Source organism: Schistocerca americana, chromosome 3 (assembly GCF_021461395.2).
Source record: "Schistocerca americana isolate TAMUIC-IGC-003095 chromosome 3, iqSchAmer2.1, whole genome shotgun sequence".
NCBI lineage: Eukaryota > Metazoa > Arthropoda > Insecta > Orthoptera > Acrididae > Schistocerca > Schistocerca americana.
In genome coordinates, this window is record NC_060121.1 from 549,816,513 (window position 1) to 549,839,310 (window position 22,798).

Genomic DNA, 22,798 nt, shown 5'->3' on the forward strand with positions numbered 1-22,798 from the left:
CCTCTCCTTCCCTCTTTCCTGATGAGGCAACAGTTTGTTGCGAAAGCTTGAATTTTGTGTGTATGTTTGTGTTTGTTTGTGTGTCTGTCGACCTGCCAGCACTTTCATTTGGTAAGTCACATCATCTTTGTTTTTAGATATATTTTTCCTACGTGGAATGTTTCCCTCTATTATAGCGATATCATTAATTTGAACCCAACAATTACGTTTGTTATTGTCGCTGCTGCGTTTCGAAATCTTTCCTGTCGTCTTATTTTCTCTTCCTGTTTTTGCCAGTAGTCTCACTCTGTATTCACCTTCCCCTTTTTACCGTAATACAATTTTATCCCGCCTATATATACTCAATAATACGTAACCCACTTCCAAACCATAACCAAAACAAAAAAATTTTATTTTCCGCTTTCAACACTACCGCTGCTATAAAATCCACCGTTTCTAGTTCAATAACAGCTGCTTTCACGTATTAAACAACCATTTCGGCTAATTCTAATAACTTTCACTTTATTTCCACTTCCGTTTTTCGCGCATCAGTGATCATTTTTAGCCGCTCCCCACAGGTTTTAACGTCATTATTTCTTATAATTGTTAGCCCCATTTTCGTAATCTTTCACCACAACACCACTCCTTTTAATACATTTACACGTTTTTTTCGAAATTTTCCCGAATTTCTCCGTCCTTTAACGTGTTTTAGCGGCAACACAACCGCCTAACCTTCATGCACATCGCTGTCTACCAACCCAAGTTCACCACAGGATCAACTTAACCAACACTTTTTCGCCTTTTTTCATACGAGATCTCCAGTTACTTTCTAGTTCACCCTTATCTCTCCCCATATATTTTTATCTTTCATTTTCATTTCAACCTCATGTTACACTTTCCACCTTCTAATACCATGTCACCCTCACAACACCCCCACAACGACCCCATTAAGTTTTATTTACATTCCCTCCGCAAACATGCCTTCACCGGTCTTTAAATGTGTCTGCTTGTGTCTGTATATGTGTGGATGGATATGTTTGTGTGTGCGAGTGTATACCCGTCCTTTTTTCCCCCTAAGGTAAGTCTTTCCGCTCCCGGGATTGGAATGACTCCTTACCCTCTCCCTTAAAACCCACATCCTTTCGTCTTTCCCTCTCCTTCCCTCTTTCCTGATGAGGCAACAGTTTGTTGCGAAAGCTTGAGTTTTGTGTGTATGTTTGTGTTTGTTTGTGTGTCTGTCGACCTGCCAACACTTTCATTTGGTAAGTCACAGCATCTTTGTTTTTAGATATATTTTTTCTATGTGGAATGTTTCCCTCTATATATATATATATATATATATATATATATATATATATATATATATATATATATATATATATATACGTTAGTAACTACAAAAAGATATATAGAAGGATAATTAATCCAGCCCCCCATGAACCATGGACCTTGCCGTTGGTGGGGAGGCTTGCGTGCCTCAGCGATACAGATGGCCGTACCGTAGGTGCAACCACAACGGAGGGGTATCTGTTGAGAGGCCAGACAAACATGTGGTTCCTGAAGAGGGGCAGCAGCCTTTTCAGTAGTTGCAGGGGCAACAGTCTGGATGATTGACTGATCTGTTGTAACATTAACCAAAACGGCCTTGCTGTGCTGGTACTGTGAACGGCTGAAAGCAAGGGGAAGCTACAGCCGTAATTTTTCCCGAGGACATGCAGCTTTGCTGTATGATTAAATGATGATGGCGTCCTCTTGGGTAAAATATTCCGGAGGTAAAATAGCCCCCCATTTGGATCTCCGGGAAGGGACTACTCAAGAGGACGTCGTTATCAGGAGAAAGAAAACTGGCGTTCTACAGATCGGAGCGTGGAATGTCAGATCCCTTAATCGGGCAGATAGGTTAGAAAATTTAAAAAGGGAAATGGATAGGTTAAAGTTAGATATAGTGGGAATTAGTGAAGTTCAGTGGCGAGAGGAACAAGACTTTTGGTCAGGTGATTACAGGGTTATAAATACAAAATCAAATAGAGGTAATGCAGGAGTAGGTTTAATAATGAATTAAAAAATAGGAGTGCGGGTTACCTACTACAAACAGCATAGTGAACGCATTATTGTGGCCAAGATAGACACAAAGCCCATGCCTACTACAGTAGTACAAGTTTATATGCCAACTAGCTCTGCAGATGATGAAGAAATTGATGAAATGTATGACGAGATAAAAGAAAATATTCAGGCAGTGAAGTCATGGGTGACTGGAATTCGTCAGTAGGAAAAGGGAGAGAAGGACACATAGTAGATGAATATGGATTGGGGGGAAGAAATGAAAGAGGAAACCGCCTTGTAGAATTTTGCACAGAGCATAACTTAATCATAGCTAACACTTGGTTCAAGAATCATAAAAGAAGGTTGTATACCTGAAAGAATCCTGGAGATACTAAAAGGTATCAGATAGATTATATAATGGTAAGACAGAGATTTAGGAACCAGGTTTTAAATTGTAAGACATTTCCAGGGGCAGATATGGATTCTGACCACAATCTCTTGGTTATGAACTGCAGATTGAAACTGAAGAAACTGCAAAAAGGTGGGAATTTAAGGAGATGGGACCTGGATAAACTGAAAGAATGAGAGGTTGTACAGAGTTTCAGGGAGAGCATAAGGGAACAATTGACAGGAATGGGGGAAATAAATACAATAGAAGAAGAATGGGTAGCTCTGAGGGATGAAGTAGTGAAAGCAGCAGACGATCAAGTAGGTAAAAAGACGAGGGCTAATAGAAATCCTTGGGTAACAGAAGAAATATTGAATTTAATTGATGAAAGGAGAAAATATAAAAATGCAGTAAATGAAGCAGGCAAAAAGGAATACAAACGTCTCAAAAATGAGATCGACAGGAAGTGCAAAATGGCTAAGCAGGGATGGCTAAAGGACAAATGCAAGGATGTAGAGGCTTGTCTCACTAGGGGTAAGATAGATACTGCCTACAGGAAAATTAAAGAGACCTTTGGAGAGAAGAGAACCACCTGTATGAATATCAAGAGCTCAGATGGCAACCCAGTTCTAAGCAAAGAAGGGAAGGCAGAAAGGTGGAAGGAGTATATAGAGGGTTTATACAAGGGCGATGTACTTGAGGACAATATTATGGAAATGGAAGACGATGTAGATGAAGATGAAATGGGAGATACGATACTGCGTGAAGAGTTTGACAGAGCACTGAAAGACCTGAGTCGAAACAAGGCCCCGGGAGTAGACAACATTCCATTAGAACTACTGACGGCCTTGGGAGAGCCAGTCCTGACAAAACTCTACCATCTGGTGAGCAAGATGTATGAGACAGGTGAAATACCCTCAGACTTCAAGCAGAATATAAATTCCAATCCCAAAGAAAGCAGGTGTTGACAGATGTGAAACTTACCGAACTATCAGTTTAATAAGTCACAGCTGCAAAATACTAACGTGAATTCTTTACAGACGAATGGAAAAACTGGTAGAAGTGGACCTCGGGGAAGATCAGTTTGGATTCCGTAGAAATGTTGGAACACGTGAGGCAATACTAACCTTACAACTTATCTTAGAAGAAAGATTAAGGAAAGGCAAACCTACGTTTCTAGCATTTGTAGACTTAGAGAAAGCTTTTGACAATGTTGACTGGAATACTCTCTTTCAAATTCTACAGGTGGCAGGGGTAAAATACAGGGAGCGAAAGGCTATTTACAATTTGTACAGAAACCAGATGGCAGTTATAAGAGTCGAGGGACATGAAAGGGAAGCAGTGGTTGGGAAAGGAGTGAGACAGGGTTGTAGCCTCTCCCCGATGTTGTTCAATCTGTATATTGAGCAAGCAGTAAAGGAAACAAAAGAAAAATTTAGAGTAGGTATTAAAATTCATGGAGAAGAAATAAAAACTTTGAGGTTCGCCGATGACATTGTAATTCTGTCAGAGACAGCAAAGGACTTGGAAGAGCAGTTGAACGGAATGGACAGTGTCTTGAAAGGAGGATATAAGATGAATATCAACAAAAGCAAAACGAGGATAATGGAATGTAGTCAAATTAAATCGGGTGATGCTGAGGGAATTAGATTAGGAAATGAGACACTTAAAGTAGTAAAGGAGTTTTGCTATTTGGGGAGTAAAATAACTGATGATGGTCGAAGTAGAGAGGATATAAAATGTAGACTGGCAATGGCAAGGAAATCGTTTCTGAAGAAGAGAAATTTGTTAACACCGAGTATAGATTTAAGTGTCAGGAAGTCTTTTCTGAAAGTATTTGTATGGAGTGTAGCCATGTATGGAAGTGAAACATGGACGATAAATAGTTTGGACAAGAAGAGAATAGAAGCTTTCGAAATGTGGTGCTACAGAAGAATGCTGAAGATAAGGTGGGTAGATCACGTAACTAATGAGGAGGTATTGAATAGGATTGAGGAGAAGAGAAGTTTGTGGCACAACTTGACCAGAAGAAGGGATCGGTTGGTAGGACATGTTCTGAGGCATCAAGGGATCACAAATTTAGCATTGGAGGGCAGTGTGGAGGGTAAAAATCGTAGAGGGAGACCAAGAGATGAATACACTAAGCAGATTCAGAAGGATGTAGGTTGCAGTAGATACTGGGAGATGAAGAAGCTTGCACAGGATAGAGTAGCATGGAGAGCTGCATCAAACCAGTCTCAGGACTGAAGACCACAACAACAACAACAACAACAACAATTAATCTAGCAAAAGTATTAAGTAATGATAGACTAATAAGGAAGTCAGACAATAAATAATTGACAACATGGGGAATTGTTAAAAGAGAAATAGGAAAAAGCTCTAAAGACCAGGATATTGTACTTAAATCTAGTGATGACATTGAAATAAAGAAGGAAGTGCTGTCCAATTACATTAACAACTACTTTCTAAGTGTACCTGATAAATTAAGCAATTTACCAAAGAAGAGAAAACAGCAGCATCAAAAGTAGTCAGTAGTATGATAATAAGTCTCACTAATAAATATGAAATACTGAAAGTAATTAACAGTATGAAACCCAAAATGTCTGCATGACTGGATGAGGTGCCAGTGACAATAATAAAAAAAGTCATCTCACAAATCTAGGTACCACTGGTATATATTGCCAATTTATCATTCAATGAAGCTGTGTTCCCCCAAAGGCTGAAAATTTCTAAGGTTGAACCAATATTCAAAAATGGGGATACACATAAGATAGAAAACTATAGACCTATATCCCTCCTTCCATCTTTATCAAAAAGTTTGGAAAAACTGATGAAAATTAGACTCATAAGCTACCTTGACACCTTCAATCTTCTAAATTGTAATCAACATGGTTTTCGTACAGGTCACAGCACAGCAACAGCCATACAGGCCTATACGGAAGAAATAATTAGAAATTTAAACAATAACAAATGTGTGGTAGGAATAAACCTAGATCTTTCCAAGGCCTTTGATACAGTAGGTCATCAAATTCTCCTTGGCAAACTGGAGGCAATAGGCATAAGAGGAATTGGGGGGAAATGGTTTGAATCCTATCTCCAAGACAGAACTCAGGTTTTGGAACTCATCTAATCTCAGAATAAGCAAAAAATAAAGTGGGTATCTGATGCTAAGAAAGTGGCGGTAGGTGTCCCTCAGGGTAGTGTTCTTGGTCTCTTATTATTCCTAATCTATATAAATGACATTGAAAGTCCCAACAGATCATCAAAAATTATGTTATTTGCAGATGATATAAGCATAACTATAAGTGATGACTGCATATTCTTATTCACTACAGCTGAAAAAAGTTCTTAAGAGTGTGCAACAGTGGTTTTATGCTAATAAGTTAACACTCAACTTAAATAAAACAGATCACATACAATGCAGTAATGTAAAAGAGAAAGATGATCAGCATTAATCATTGAGTGACCATGAAATAGAGACAGTCTGGTCTACAAAATTTTAGGCATTTACATTGATCAGCACTTGAGCTGGAAAGACCATGTCACATACATATCCAAAGAACTCAATTCAGCATGTTTTGTACTGAGAATAATTTCTAAAGTTTGCAGTGCAGAGTGTACATGGCTTATTTCGATTCTATTGTAACCTATGGAATAACATTCTTGGGTGCAACTAAATGTTGCTTGAGAGAGGTTTTTAAATTACAGAAAAGGGCCATTAGAATTATTACACACAGCTCTCCACAAACACACCGCAAGCCCTTGTTCATGCAACTAAACATACTTACAGTACCATCTTTGTACATATTAAAAAGCATACTGCATACAAGAACTCACTTGAGTAGTTTACATGTAAACTCAGATCTTTATGACACAATACATATACTTGTAAGAATCTGCATTTAGAAAGAGCAAGCAAAACAAAAACTCAAAAACATGTGAGCCACTATGGAATAAAGCTTTATAATCCTCTACCACTCTGCTTCAGCGGAACAGAAGATGAAGGAAAATTTAAGTCAGAATTTAAAAAATATCTGATAAATAAATGTTTTTATAGCCTAGACGAATATTTTGAATCCTTAAATCACTAACTGATAGTTGTATTGTCAAAATCATGTTGTTCTCATTGTCAGTTCTATGTCTCGTTTATACTCTTTTAACTCTAAATTATGTGTAATATGTGTTTTCCAAAATGTACTAAATATACATAAATTCATCACATACGGTACATGTTAAAAGAGCATGTAAAAGAACAACCCATTAATTCAATGTTTTAATTTTCAACATATTATATAATATTAATTTTATGTGTTTGATAGAAACTTGTAATAGTCTGATGTGCATATTCTGGAGAGTATTATGACAGTTCCTATATCATGTAAATGATGCAAAGGATGATAATAAATGAAATACACAAACATCTGTGTTCATGACACTGGAACAGAACACAGGCAAAACTTACATTTACAATGAAATAAACACAAAACTCAAACAATCATTATCTAGCAAGAAATAAAATAGTAAAATAAATTGCCCAAGGAGATTGAAGATGTTACTAAAACAAGCTAACCTAGAAAGGCAGTTGAAAGTGTACCTGTTAAGGACACAGTGAATGATTATTTACATAACACAGTGAAGGGGTTTGGTAACAAACATCCATCAATTCATTCATTCTTTCTCTCTCTCTCTTTTCTTTTTACCATTACACCATTTATGTAGAGTTCTGTTGAGTAGAGATCTTAAAGTACAGCATACTGAAAAGTTGTGTATTTTGTTGTAGTGCCAGTAACCAGTAAGACTGAGCAGTAGTAGGTTCCAGTAGAAGATGTAATTCTCGTCAGCATGCAAAGAAGCAGTAACGAATTAACATATTTAGAAATGTGTTTCGTCTGCCCAGCTGAGTGGGCGAGCAAGCTTAGGCCTACCCTCATGACGTACACGTCGTGTCCTATCTTTCTTGTGGGCAGAGTGACGCCACTGGGAAGTGTCACCGCGGTGATCCAACATCGCCTAAAGTCATTTAGTGGCGTTGAGTCAACTATGGGGGTATGAATGCAGTGAACCTTATGTTTTGTGTTAGTTGAGATGGCGGACATTGACTTCAATCTGTGACGTAATGCCACCTCCCCTCTTTTTTCACCTCTACATTCATTTTCTATTACGTCACGGGAGGTACTGTGACTGCACTATTTCAAAGCTATACTTCGGCTTTTTCGAAGGCATCGGTAGATGTATCTGGGTTCAAGGTAGCATAGTGACTGCAGCAGCCATTCTAGCAGGAGAATTTAAGCAGAACTCTTTATATGTTCAGCTGGTTCATTCATTGCGAATTTGGAAACTATTACTGTCTTCTTTTCTTTGAAAGTGACAACCTGCACATTTTATACTCGTTACATATAACGAGCAGTGTATATTACGAAAAATTCTTAAGAAACTCCCCCATTCGCTGTGGCCAAGCGGCTCTAGGCACCTCAATCTGGAACTGCACTGCTGCTGCTGTCGCAGGTTCGAATCCAGCCTCGGGCATGGATGTGTGTTATGTCCTTAGGTTAGTTAGGTTTAAGTAGTTCTAAGTCTAGCGGACTGATGACCTCAGATGTTAAGTCTCATAGTGCTTAGGGCCCCCATTGCTAAATAAATGTACTGGTTGAGTGAAGTATATTCTACTTTGATCGAAAAGTTACAATTCATTGTCAGGAAAGCAAACTTCTTCCTTTGCTCTTGAAAGTAACTGAAACACCAGCAGAAATATGCCTGGATCTGTATCAGAATGTATTTCGTCTGCAGATGTGCTTAATTTGAAGACATTCTTGTTTGGAAACGAAGTCTCCTACAGTAATTAGCTTGTATAATTTCCTTTATACTTAATAGGCAGCTGACAGACTAAATCATCTTTTAATTCTTTCACACATGCGTCGGTCTTCTTTATGTTTTTTGTTCTGATAATGAGTGGTAGTGTGTTTTTTCCAGGTAAAAGCAATGTGTTTTGAATATTCACTCGTATTTCCGTGTTTCATGCTTATTTTGTAAATTATTGACAGTGACAAGACCCAGAAGCTCTCAGGACTGCAAAGGTGAATAACAAAATTTTTGCAGATGGGAGGTCTCAAACGGAAACTACCACAGTTGCACTCCACTTCGCTATTCACCAAACCACAGAGACGATTTGCAATTGATACCTTTGTCCTGTGTCATACGTCTCCTGACACCATTAAAGGCCACTAATGCATTAGCTGACATTTGTATCAATAAACTGTATCTTTTCGATAGATCCTCAATGTGCTAGTGTTTTGGAACTGCGTTTAGTTATAGGACACAATGCTCAATTTAAGTTTTGTACTCTCCTCCACTATACAAAAAATCACTCCATCTCTACGAGCCAATTTTTTTTAAAAACATCACGGACGTAACCTGACAACCCATTCACATTTAAGAAACGGTTTGCCTTTACATGTGGCCGAAAATCGATTGTGGAAGTGGAAAACCAGCAGATAGAACTGGATTTCCAGAATCGATTTTGGAGAGCTCACATGATCAACCAGAAGCGGTATTGCGAAACCGGTTTACGAAATCCGCTTTTGGAAGCCCCATGTAAATACAGTGTACATGAACACGGATTCACACTGATGTCCTGTGTGAATCGACCTTTAGATCGTCGATGTTGTTGTTGCCTACCTTGCAGGTAGAAGGCTGTCCGGAAGTGCTGCGGGCCGGGCACCGCGCTCACTCCCTGCCTGCTGACGTTGCGCAGCTGCAGGCCGTCCAGCAAGTCCAGCGCTGGCTCCAGGCCCGTCACTGGAACACACCGCAGACAGCTGCTACTAGTAAACACTCATTATACCGTCGCACTGCTTAGAGTTGCAACAACATAAAGGACAGCAAATAGTAAAATTCTACTTATTGTGCATGTATATAGAGTGTTTATAAATTAATGGTGCAGTTTTAAAAATTAATAACAAATTGATTTATTACTTTATTTGGGCGAACCTTACTGCATAAGCAGCGGTAAATGTTCAAGTTTTTGATGTAATACCCGCTATTTGCTTCTCATGTTTACTGCGCAGGAGTCTTTTACCAAGATGGCGTCGCAACAGGGAAAACGCTTTTTGTGTGTTCCGTTTTGAGGTTTCCAGATCTGTAGTTACTGTGCGGCGTGAGTTTCGTGCACAGCTTAGGGAAGACCCACCACACAAGAATAACACAGGTAGGTGGTACCGACTGTTTGTGGAAACTAGATACCTTTGTAAGGGAAAAGCCCTGGTCGACCTCGTATGTGTGAAGCAAGCATCAAAAGAGTGCATGAGGTGTTTCACCAAAATCCTTGCAAGCCACGCATTAAAGCACACAGGGAATTGTTCGTGCCAAAGATTGCGGTGTGAAAGATGTATAAGTAGCTACGTTTTAAATCATACAAAGTGGAGTTAGTGCAGGCACTTACACCAGCAGACAAAGTGAAAAGCCATTACTTTTATGAAGAGCTATAGTTAAAAATGGATGAAGCCACTTTTCATATATGCGGCAAGGTGAGCACACACACAATATTCATATCTGTGGAACCGGGAAACCACCTGACAGAGTATCAGGATGACCCTCCAAAACGTTTTCTTCGCAGTGTCACGTGAGAAAGTGTTCTGCTCATTTTTCTCTGCACAACAAGTGGTGATGCGTAACTCAGTTCGAGACATGTTCGAAACTTGGTTTTTACCCCAGCTGAACACCAGTTATGATGACTGTATTTTTCAACTGGACTGTGCTCCACCCCATTTCACAGGAGTGTATGAGGCCTTCTTTATCATGTTCTTCACTAACGCTGGATTGGACGTGCTGCAACTGCAGTTAACAACCTTCTCCCCTAGCCATCCCATTTGTGGGATTTAAAACCTGCGAGTTCTTTCTATGGGGGTTTGTGAAAGACAGTTTATGACCATTCAACGGTTGCGTCCCTTAAGGAAGCGTATGATCGGATAAATCATATACCGCAGACCAGAGTGGAGCACATGCTACACCAAGTACGGGAAGAATTTGATTACTGTGTAGGTGCATGCCGTGTGACGAAGGGTGGACATACTGAAGGATTGTGACTAATGGATCAAAAACTTGGACAGTTGCCCACTACTAACGCTGTAAGGTTTGCTCATATAAAGTAATAAATCGGTTTATTATTAATTTTTAAAATTGCACCATTCATTTATAAACACCCCATATAAGGGGCGATGAAAACGTTTCCGTTTGTTGCCTAAATGTTGATGCTTACGCACTCGCATCGGAGTCCTGCTGGGTTGTATATACGCTGCAGCATCACCATAAAACAGAAACTTTTTGATCGCCCCTTATAGTAAGCTAGGAATAATAAATATCAAATTTATAGGTGATTTAGGAATATACAGAAACAATGTCTATGACTGGACTGTGAATGCAATCGAACTGAGCTTGGATCGAAGATAAGGTTACGTTGTTCCATGCTGCTCCAACTCTGTCCTATAGACCATCAGTTACAGTGGCCGAAGAAAGGTGGATTACCACTCTCTCGGCAACATGTCACCAGACTCTTTCAGTAGGTGAGATATTTGGCGAACATACTTGTCAGGAAAACAGTCTAACACCTTGTGTATCGAAGTAGGTCAGAACAGCATAGACAACATGCGATCTTCTGTTGTCTTGTTTAAAGACAATGCCGTGGAGACCTAGAAGGTACAGCACAGCCACCAACGTTAACACGTCGGAAATACAACGCCTGCTGTCAAAATTACTGGCTGCGTGAACCAGACGTGGTCGTGTTGTGTACCCAACCGCACGCTGCACTACTACGCCAGCTGCTGAGCCCTTGTGATGATGACATCTGGCAACATTCGTTCCTTTCAGAGCCTCCAAAGATGGATACGTCGATTGTGATGCTGTAAGCAGAAACGGAACTCGCCTGAAAAGACGACGGGGTACAACTGCAGTGTCCAATGTTATCGATGGGCGCACCATAGTCGGCGCACGTGTGTCTGCTGCCCTCTAAATCAAAGCCGCAGCAGTGGTCACCGTGCTCATAGTCCTTGGTCCTATGAGATAGCTACATGGGTTTCAATTACCTGAAGTAGTGAGAAGTGTGAAGACTTACCCAGCTCTGCCAATGCACATTTCCTTGTAAATTGGCTGAACAGTAGGTGGTGTAATTTGTTTCAGACTCTGCACACCGTTTATACGAGGGGGTACCCCAAAAAACGAATTATTTTTTAAAAGCTATATATTTTCAAACTGATATAAGAACGTAGGCTTCCGCGGCCGGTGTCATAGTGATTAAAATTCTTCTGGGTATTATGCCACGTCATTGATAAAAACTAACAACAATAATAAACCAAAACCGACGTTTCGGCCGAATTGCAACGGCCTTCCACAAGGCACGACTGACAGAAAAAATAATAAGCAGTGTGGTATTACGAATATTATTCGAGCATCACTAGTCCCCTTCACCTGTACACCACGTAAAAGTACGTTTACACGGACTGTAAAAATTGGCTACTGCTGACAATATAGGCCGGTAGTGTTTTCTGGCAGCATCACGGCCCCACGAATTACAGCCAATTGTACGGCAACATTGCTGGCCACTGTTGCCCGGCAATGTTTGCAGCTAAACATTTCCGGGAAAAATGTGTTTACATGAACGACGCTATAGCCGTGTTATGAACAAAAGCAAGATAGTGGAGGCGAGTGGAGCTTTCCTACATTTGCATTCTACTAAGAAAAAACTTAGCAAGAACAAAAGAAATAGGGCATCATCGATGCGTTCTCTTTTAAAGCAGGCTAACTGCTTCCGAAACTTTAGCTTGTTAACTAATACTGGGAAAATCCGATTTCGAATATATTGTTTAAAAGTAATTTATCCGAGAATTGGTAAAACCATTACCACTATTATCTACTATATACGAGTTGCAACCGTTCAGTTTTCGGCTAGTGAGGGTTGATACAGAGGTCTGATATTCCTCTTTCAAGAGCTGAAAGAGAATACATTTTCAAAAGTTTACACCAGAGCTGCTACTTATTTAGTGTTGGCTGACAAGTTTCGGGTTTTGCCTATTTTCAGATGCCACCTGTTATAGAGAATAAAATTTGTAATGAGCCGATGCGTCGAATGTGGATAATAAATGTAGCCTATCAGTGATAGTATGGTTCACATAGTAACTACGCACGAAATTTGTATAGGATGTGTTTGGTGCCGGCCTCTGTGACCTAGCGGTTCTAGGCGCTTCAGTCCGGAACGGCGCTGCTGCTACGGCTGCAGATTCGAATCCTGCCTCGGGCATGGATGTGTGTGATGTCCTTAGGTTAGTTAGGTTTAAGTAGTTCTAAGTCTATGGGACTGATGACATCAGATGTTAAGTCCCATAGTGCTCAGAGCCATTTGAACCATTTAATGTGTTTGTTGTGGACAGTTCTATTTATGTCATAACACTTTCATGTATCTCAGTCTGCGTTAAAATATATCACAATTGAAGTTAAACCTTATTGTACTATGTTAACATAATATATATTGTCCTTAATTGTTGTGCCTTCATTACCCAGAATGATGTGATTCGCTTGACAACGATATTTTATATACAATGGAGAAGTTCCTCAATGAACTACACTGTGCGTCACACTGGCTTATTTATCGTAAATATTTTCAAAAGTCTGACAGATGTTAGTGTAACCAATTTTATTATGAATTATATAATCTTTGATGTATTCAATTTACTTCGACATTGTATTAAGATCAATGACTATATCCAATGTTCATCACATCACATATGTACAATAAATATTTCATTTCGTTTCAGCATTGTTTGAAAGCAAAAATATTATTGAATTTGTGTTTCAATAAAATCTACATACAATAGTGTTCTGCTGTTATAATTCTCACTGTATAGATTGCGATTCATATGCTGATTCAGGTACTCTTGAGGGTTTCTAGGAATCGTTTGAAGTAGCTTATTTGATGATTAATGCATGGTGGAGTGCCTTTCATGCGCTGATTAAGGTGCTATGGAAATTTTCCATGCTTTTTCTGCTGCGCGATTCTGTTTGTTGATTTAACATTTGTTCTGGGAGCTTAGTGATGTGAATGTAGATTTGTACAGGTATTTCTTCTAGCATGTCCATCAATTGGCCTTTGAAGACATCTGTAAAGCAGTGAAATTTCTCGCGATATTTTCAATGGAGTGTGTATCATTCTCTGAGGTACGTACTGAAAATTGAAAGGTTATTTTCGCTTCTGTTTATGTATCCAGTATATTTCGTTTTAAGCGGACCTGGAGTCCAACGGGCTGCATATCTACGCCTCGCTTTCATCGCGTGTTTCTCTTGATCTACAGTGCGAAGTAAGTTGCGGTTTTGTACCAACACTGAATGACATTAACTACAGCTGCACAAGGGAAGCTATTTAATTATCTGTTATAGTTCAAGAAATACGACATTCTGTATAATAGACAGTTGACTTTGGAGGAATTTGGTGAACACAGCTATAATCATTGTGAAGATATATGTACCTCAAGTCACGAAAATGTAGTTTCGAGAAAATGAGAAAAGATTGTTCACAGCGTTTCTGACCCACCGTATGCCTCTTTCAGAACATTCCAGCAACAAAATATTCTTGCTGGACAGCTGCTTCTTTACCCTCTGCAGACTTTTTCAGGAATCTTTTCCTTACTCTGCACCTTAAGTGCTGACTCTCGCAACCCTTGCAGCTTCTCCAGTAGTTTCGTGTTGATAATTACATAATCATTGAAATAGATGACAGCACCCATTATACCTGAATACTGTCAATCGAATAAACACTGTTTTTGGTACTCTTTGCCACACGCAGCTGTTGAAACTCTCGTTAGGGTTTGGTGTATGGCCATATAGACATCTGCTAAGTAATTTTGTATCTTCAAGGTCCTTGTATATTGGATTTATTGTTTCCAAGACTGTGGCAGACAAGAAATTTTTATAATTATATTCCTTGCCTGTCGCATGAGCGTGGCTGGTTCGCAGACATTTGTTCAAAGAGCGTTTAAGACCAAATTAGCAACTGAAAATTAGATAAAAAAATACGTTTTTTGAAACGGGAGAAATTTGTGTTTCAGATGGTAGATGGTGACAAAAATATGTTTTCGAAAACTTCGGTCATTACAGGTTATATATATATATATATATATATATATATATATATATATATATATATATATATATAAAATACGGTACAGTAAGGTGTAAATACGATTGTGACATCTTCGAACGCAGATCTGAGATACGTTCAAGTGTGGTCACCTAAATAGAACTGTCCACACCAAACACATCCTAAGTACAAAATATGTAAATAGTTACCATATGAACCGTATTATTTATGATACCTTTACTATCTACATTCAACTCATCCACTTGGCTTGTGAAAATGGGCGAAGTACGAAACTAGTCAACCTACACTTAACAATTAATTAGCAACTTTGTTGTAAATGTTTAAAAATTTCTTTTCTTCCACATTTCTGAGCTGCCACACTCGACGCACTGAAAAATTTTATGTGTTTAAAGTTCAATTTTTATCTATATGCTTCTTGCCACAAGAAAAATTTATTAAAGTAGTAGACCAGAGCTGACCAGAGTTATAGGGCGTGCAAAGTAATGTATACAACCATCGCAATAAAACAATAACAGTTGACAAATTGGTGTCCATTTGAAACGCGTGATGAAGCTGCAAAAACGTTCAGCCGTCTTAGAACGTCCTTTTTCAGAATTCGCTCTTCGTATACATTACTTTCTGTTTCTTTCGCTCTAGTTGTAGATGTATTTATCACGTCCATGGGTTTCTCGATGGTTGTCTCGTTTGCCCAATTTTACATATCTGTAGTTGCTTCTGTATTCTTGGAGCAGTGTTTCGTGTAATTCATTAGACGAACCTAATCTCCAATAACGAAATAATGCTGTTTCACGTGACTTGACACAGTAGCGCTGTCGGCTGAGGAAGAAGAATCGAGGCTGAGAGTGAAAGACAAACACATACAGACAAGAATTGAGACGTATAAGTCCTGGGCATTGACGAGTTGCAGCAATGTTGCTGGCAACATTATTGGGGCTACACATTGCCGTAAAATAAGGCCATCGGCCCTCCTACCTGCCGAGCGGCGATTCTAACTGCCGAGAGGAGATCGGACATTTTCTGGGTGCGAATTTCACAGGGTGCGAATTTCAGGACACCGTCAGATACATGGGAGGGGGGAGGGACGGGGGGGTTAAATGTAGAAGCACCAAAAACACAACACCTACTATGACTGGTATAGTGCAGGAAACAACTGCCACTGAAAACCAATTCCAGTCGTTTCGGAATGAAAAAATACAACTCCTGCGTGGTTTCAAGGTAATTTTACACCACTCTTCCTACTACATATTGACAAGTTTATATAAATATGACGGAGGTAAATAGTGATTACCCATCCTTCTCTCCAAAGTATACCACGAAGGCTTGATAATACTGAGATCTGGTCACTGTGGTGGTCAGGTGATATGCGGCAGTTCATCCTCGAGCTCACAAAACTAGTTCTGCTCGATGCAAGCTGTGTGAACAGAGGCGCTGTCGTTTTGGAACACAGCATCACTATTTGGGAACAACATTGTACGAGATAATGGACATGAACAGCCAAAATGGTCACATAATGCTTGGCAGTAGTGCGACCGTGAGGAGTTCCCGTGGGACCCATGGAATACCACGATATGGCTGCCTAGAGCATCATCGAACCCCCGCCATGTTGCACTCTGGGGGCGTAAACTCGGACAGAAGTTGGAAACAGTCTGAAACAACACTCCACCGACCAAATGAGTTTCTTCCATTGCTCCACAGTCCAAGTTTTATGGCTTCGGCACCACGTTTTCTTGTAATGGGGCATTTGTATCACTGGTGAGTGGTTTTGGAATTCCAGCTCGCTCCGAAATTCTCTGCATATGATGCTCACTTCGTGCTGTTTTTGTGCTGACAGGGTTCGCGAGTCCGACATTCAGTTCTGCACTGACTTTTCCTGCTGACGTCCCTTTAGCTTTCGTCACAATCATCTTCCATGACCGTCTGTCACGATCACGCAAGAAAACACTTTCGCTCGCGCTGCGACTTAGCGGATGATGTTTTTCCGCGTTCGCTGTATGCGGTATAAAAGTTTGATACGGTGCCTCTTGGAATACCAGACACTCCGGTTACCTTGGTTACGGAAGCATGCACCATGAGAGCTGCAGAGATCTGCCCACGCTGGAATTTACTTAGCTCCGACCTAATGCACTCAGAGAACACCGTTCTGACGACGACTATCACCTAAAAGTTTTTGAGGACATCGCACAGGTGCTGTTGGTGGACAGATACAACAGCGCAACTTGCAGGCTTGGCTAGCATCTCCATTTATGTTCGAGCATGCATTTCTCGATGTGTTTTCATATTTTTGTCCAACTCCTGTACAATGCAAACAGCAGAACATTTTCTCAGTCTTCCCTTGAATTTCCGCAACATTTTCTGCTATGGATTCCCACTTAAGTTTCCCGTGATTCTCTGTTACACTGTCATATCAACTGTACTGACCTATCAGGAACCTAACCGCAGGTCTCCGAATTCGAAGTCTGCTGTCTTGCCCAGCTTTTAAGGAATAGTAATCATATATTTTTAACTACTGTCGTTGATTTTTATCTGACATTTCATATTATCAACATCATTAGCAGCTTGGTATTTAGTGTTGGATACAGGCCTCTTGTTGATGACTTGTCTTCTGAGGTATGTCTTTTGAGGCATATTTTCTAAAGTCATCTATCCACCTTCAAGCAGTCGTTGTCTTGTTCTATCTTAGATTTTGGAATCCAGCAACGAACTTCCATTTGTCCACCTGTATCCATTGACGTGGCTAAATGTACAGTGCACCTCAATTTCACTTTCATTATAGTCATAATTACATCATTTACGCGTCTTTTCCGATCCATTTGTTTGTTTTCCTATCTCTGCTAGTAATTACCAACACTCGTTTTTCCATTATTCGTTGAGCAAGCCTCAATTTTTAAATTCAATTTCGCTTTAAAAGTATGTCCATATCTAAGGTATTTCATAATTCGATATTTATTATTTTGTTTTGTTTCATTTCGATATTTACTGTTAATTTTATGACATTGCATCACCGATAGAGATGTCAAATAGAGAGAAAAAAAAACCGAAAAGTACGAGTAAGACTTTCGCTCTGAGGGTTCCGTACGAACTTAATTATTTATGTAGACTGTAATGAGTAAGTTTGCGAGTACCAAAACATGTGACATAAATGGCCGTATCTTTTGGATAAATTGATTTAGAAGCTTACACAGGCAAGGAGCCATATGTCATATTAATTTCAACTCGTTACCTCAACCAGTTCCTGAGAAAAAGGGTCTTAACAGACAGACGGACGGACAAAAAAAGGCAAAAAATACTTTTTATGTGACACAATTACAAATTAACAATTTTCGGATTTTTTCCAATACTTGTGCTATGAAACCTAGCCCCTTGCCAAGTTTCATGTTCTAAGTCAACGAGAAGTATTCTATAGGTCTTGATGAGTGAATTTGCGAGCATCAAAACATGAATGATCGTATCCTTTGCCTGCATTGATTTAGAAGTTTAAATTTCTTTATACCGCCAGGTAACCATAGACCTTAGTATTTGACATTAATTTCAACTCGATACCTCAACCCGTTCCCGAGAAAGAGGGGTCTAAACAGATGGACAAACATTTGACAACAAAATGATCCTGCCAGGACCCCGTTTATACTGATAGTGCTACAGAAAACTAAAAAGGGAAATAAGGTAAACAAAATCTGAATTAAAACGTCCTCCGCTCTCTTCCGACCACACGCACATTCACATGTGCATTCAGCTTTGCGCACAAAAGAAATTCATTTTTAAAATTTAACGTTAAAACGAAGCAAACCGTGAGAACTACAAATCAAAGCAGCATTCATTGGAATACATGTTAAGTAAAGACAACTGTTTTCTTTGTATCTGAATAAGTGCAGGCACATTAGCATGTGGTTACTAATGAAACAACTTGTAAAGTGGCTCTAAATATTAAAATATTCATGTGCAGTGTAGAAGCAGACGACATGCTGTTGACCAAAACACTAGTGTACGGTAACTGGAAATGTTAGCCATCTAAAGATGCGCTTGGTAGCCACAAACCGGTTATGGTATTAAAATAAAGCATTCTAAAAGTATTTGTGTCTGCATTAATCACCAACCGGCAGAACAAAAACTAAAACCACAGGTCAAGCAAATATGGCTGACTGATCGCTGATGCCGGCCGCGGTGGCCGACCGGTTCTAGGCGTTTCAGTCCGACTGCTACTGTCGCAGGTTCGAATCCTGCCTCGGGCATGGATGTGTGTGATATCCTTAGGTTAGTTAGGTTTAAGTAGTTCTAAGTTCTAGGGGACTGATGACCTCAGAAGTTAAGTCCCAAAGTGCTCAGAGCTATTTGAACCATTTTTTTTGGTTAACATCAACTGCTGATTTACTTGGACGCCTTTCTTTACTTCATGTGAGAAGAGGCCTGGCTTCATTTTCCAGGTTATGTAAACTCCCAGAATTGCAGACACTGGTCGCAGGACAACCCACATATCCTGCATGAAGAATCTCTCCACTCAGTGTAGATAGGTGTTTGACGGGCGTTGTCCGGCATGCGCATTATTGGCTACATATTTTTCAATTATGTCTTAAACAGTGGCAATTGTCTAGAGATCTTTGTCTCTTTCTATGTGGAATTAACAGATGCAGATAAGCTGCATGCAGTAATCCAACAAGATCGAGCAACCGCTCACACACCCAACCAAAGTATGCCCATAACAGCAGTGACAGCAGTGTGTCCCATGAAGACACACTTGTCAATAGTGACCACTGGCTCCCAAGGTCTCCGGAATTAACATCGTGTGATTTTTGTTTATGGGGAACACTAAAAAGCAAAGTATATGCTGATAATTCTCGCACAATACATGCTGTTAAACGGGACAACACTAGAGAAATAACATCACGCCTGCGGAATGACTGCGTGTTGCTGGTAACGTTATCTCACGAAGTCAGCGGTGCCTGGGTGTCATGGCCACCAATTTCAGCGTCTCTTATAAACGGGTAACTATATGCTTTTTTCTTCTTTCGTTATTTCATTGTTATTGGAATCTCGGGCGTGAGGCGTACTGTTTTTGTGTGGGATACCCTGTATAATGCGCTTATAAACAAGAGTGTATTAGTATTGTACAATGCGTTTAGTGATTAACTTCGCAACACTAAATTAAAAACAAGTTTTGTAACTATTAGTGACCCCTTGTGCCTGGCTTGCAGAGCGAAGCTTTCGAGGGAGGGTTTAATATTAGAAACAGGCACTCTAGAGTTCCTTTTCTATATGTAGCGAAGATTTATGCTTTGTCTTCAAAGCAGCCGCAGCAGCAAATTCGTTTTCGCAATGGTAGGTTGTTGAAAATGGTAACAGTATACGTAATGCTCTTGTTTCCGATGCAGAAAACTCATCAATCCACCCTGCCAAAAATTCAAAGAGAGATTTATTACGAAACTGTATTTTGATTTCGTCACTTGCCGTGGAGCCTATGAAGACTTCTTCTTCGGCAGTTAAGAGACCTCGCGCGCAACCTGTATGGCAGATGACAATAGAGGGCCATTGATTCTTGTCTTGTAGATGTGGCTGATCGGTATTGCGAAAAGTGATAAATTTTCCTGCCCTTGGTAAGTTGTAAGGTTTGTGGTTTTAGCGTCAAAATACGTTATATACATATTGTTATTGCATGAGGAAGGGGAGGGAGAGGAAGCGTAATGAAAATTATGACTGAAAATTGGGTTGCGAATACTGAAGAGTTGAGGTTGGCTGACAGGACCATAAGAGGCTTGTATCTGGGTTCAAGACCTAATCGTTTATACAGTTTAAATCCATCGTTTGCCGATATATTTATCTGATACAATAGATACGGAGGCGGTTAAGCTCCATATTGTTGGTTCCTAACCAAGGGTGCACATACCCAGGAGCAGAGAGAGAGAGGGGGGGGGGGGGGGAGGGGGCGGAGGGGGACAGCCCTCCCTCCATAGCTCTCAGGGAAAGGAAAACATATAGCGAAAGCAGATATTTTTCTTTCAAATGATTTAAAAGTCATTAATACGCTGGTCTATAATATGGTCGGAACTGGAACTTTCTTATTGGTACTTAAAGTCGCCATTCATCTTCGAAATTATTAAAATACCCTATACCCCCAGGTCTTGCCCCCTCCCCCCCACCCAACCACCACCTCACAAACTATAATATGGGCGCTCTTTCTTCGAAATCCATCTCAAACATCTTGTACCTCTGAGCAAGCGGTACTGCAGCAACGGAGTGCCGTGGCTTGGTGCCGCCTAGCGGGCGTTTCGGTAACCACCAGCAAGTGGCGTATCGGCTGCCACACATCGCTGTGTGCGTACTGTGAAGCCTTTTAGTAAGGAATGTTAACATATTTGTTATTAGAAACCGATAAAGCCAAGGACAGGTAATAGACCTATAACTAACACAACTTATCCTGAAAACGATTTTACCTAAACTACGGACGACTTTACTGCACAGCGGATTAAGGTTTCGTAAAGAATTATACACGTTTTTCTAGTGTATTCATGCAACTCACGCGAGCTAAAATTTTTGTAAAAGGAGCACAACAAGATATTTCTTACAGGTATGAAAAGTCGCCTTGTAGTATAACCTAACGTATCTTACATGAAAATCATTTAGAACTGTATGTTATGAATTTTTTTCATTCTCTTCAAAGAAATTATAGCATATTTTCCGTTCTGTCCGGCCCACGAACGCAGAATAGGATAAGCGAACAATTTAGACCAAAGGATTGGAGCCCTCAAAAAATTCATTAACAATAAGAATATATTTTAATGTCATATTGAAAAATGTACCGTTATTTTAATGCTTAATATCAAGTAACTGTTAGTTTGTTGAATCCATTCGCCCGTGCACCACATGTATTTTCTGACTCACAAACAGACTACATATGATGCCTAGTATCCTAGTATTAAATGCTATACCCCAGGCCTGCTCTGGTTGTTTGTCGAATCTATATGGTAGGCCATTTCTTTCCTCTAGCTGATACGCTAATAATCTGACGACGAGATGTTTCATCGTTGGACTAAAACGTCTGCTCTCCATTTACACTACTGGCCAATAAATTGCTACACCACGAAGATGACGTTCTACAGACGCTAAATTTAACCGACAAGAAGAAGATGCTGTGATATGCCAATGATTAGCTTTTCAGAGCATTCACACAAGGTTGACGCCGGTGGCGACACCTACAACGTGCTGACATGAGAAAAGTTTCCAACCGATTTCTCATACACAAACAGCAGTTGACCGGCGATGCCTGGTGAAACGTTGTTGTGATGTCTCGTGTAAGGAGGAGAAATGCGTACCATCACATTTCCGACTTTGATAAAGGTCGGATTGTAGCCCATCGCGATTGCGGTTTATCGTATCGCGACATTGCTGCTCGCGTTGGTCGAGATCCAATGACTGTTAGCAGAATATGGAATCGGTAGGTTCAGGAGGGTAATACGGAACGCCTTGCTGGATCCCAACGGCCTCGTATCACTAGCAGTCGAGATGACAGGCATCTTATCCGCATGGCTGTAAATGATCGTGCAACCACGTCTCGATCCCTGAGTCAACAGATGGGGGACGTTTGCAAGACAACAACCATCTGCACGAACAGTTCGACGACGTTTGCAGCAGCACGGACTATCAGCTCGGAGACCATGACTGCGGTTCCCCTTGACACTGCATCACATACAGGAGCGCCTGCGATGGTGTACTCAACGACGAACCTGGGTGAACGAATGGCAGAACTTCATTTTTTTCGGATGAATCCAGGTTCTGTTTACAGCATCATGATAGTCGTATCCGTGTTTGGCAACATCGCGGTGAACGCACATTGGAAGCGTGTAATCGTCATCGCCATACTGGCGTATCACCCGGCGTGATGGTATGGGGTGCCATTGGTTACATGTCTCGGTCATCTCTTGTTCGCATTGACAGCACTTTGAACAGTGGACGTTACATTTCGGATGTGATACGACCTGTGGCTCTACCCTTCATTCGATCCCTGCGAACCCCTACATTTCAGCAGGATAATGCACGACCGCATGTTGCAGGTCCTGTACGGGCCTTTCTGGATACAGAAAATGTTCGATTGCTGCCCTGGCCAGCACATTCTCCAGATCTCTCACCAACTGAAAACGTCTGGTCAATGGTGGCCGAGCAACTGGCTCGTCACAATACGCAAGTCACTACTTTTGATGAACTGTGGTATCGTGTTGAAGCTGCATTGGCAGCTATACCTGTACACGCCATCCAAGCTC

The 22,798-nt window shown here is 40.4% G+C and overlaps 1 protein-coding gene across 1 annotated transcript in view; it reads right to left on the reverse strand.

The window, feature by feature from the left end:
- LOC124607430 (protein kinase C-binding protein NELL1-like) overlaps window positions 1–22,798 on the reverse strand; it is a 935,048-nt gene that overhangs the window by 450,111 nt on the left and 462,139 nt on the right. The window contains exon 2 of the mRNA XM_047139757.1: window positions 9,086–9,205. Within this exon, the coding sequence (XP_046995713.1) occupies window positions 9,086–9,205 (120 nt within the window). The remainder of the gene's footprint in view (window positions 1–9,085; window positions 9,206–22,798) is intronic.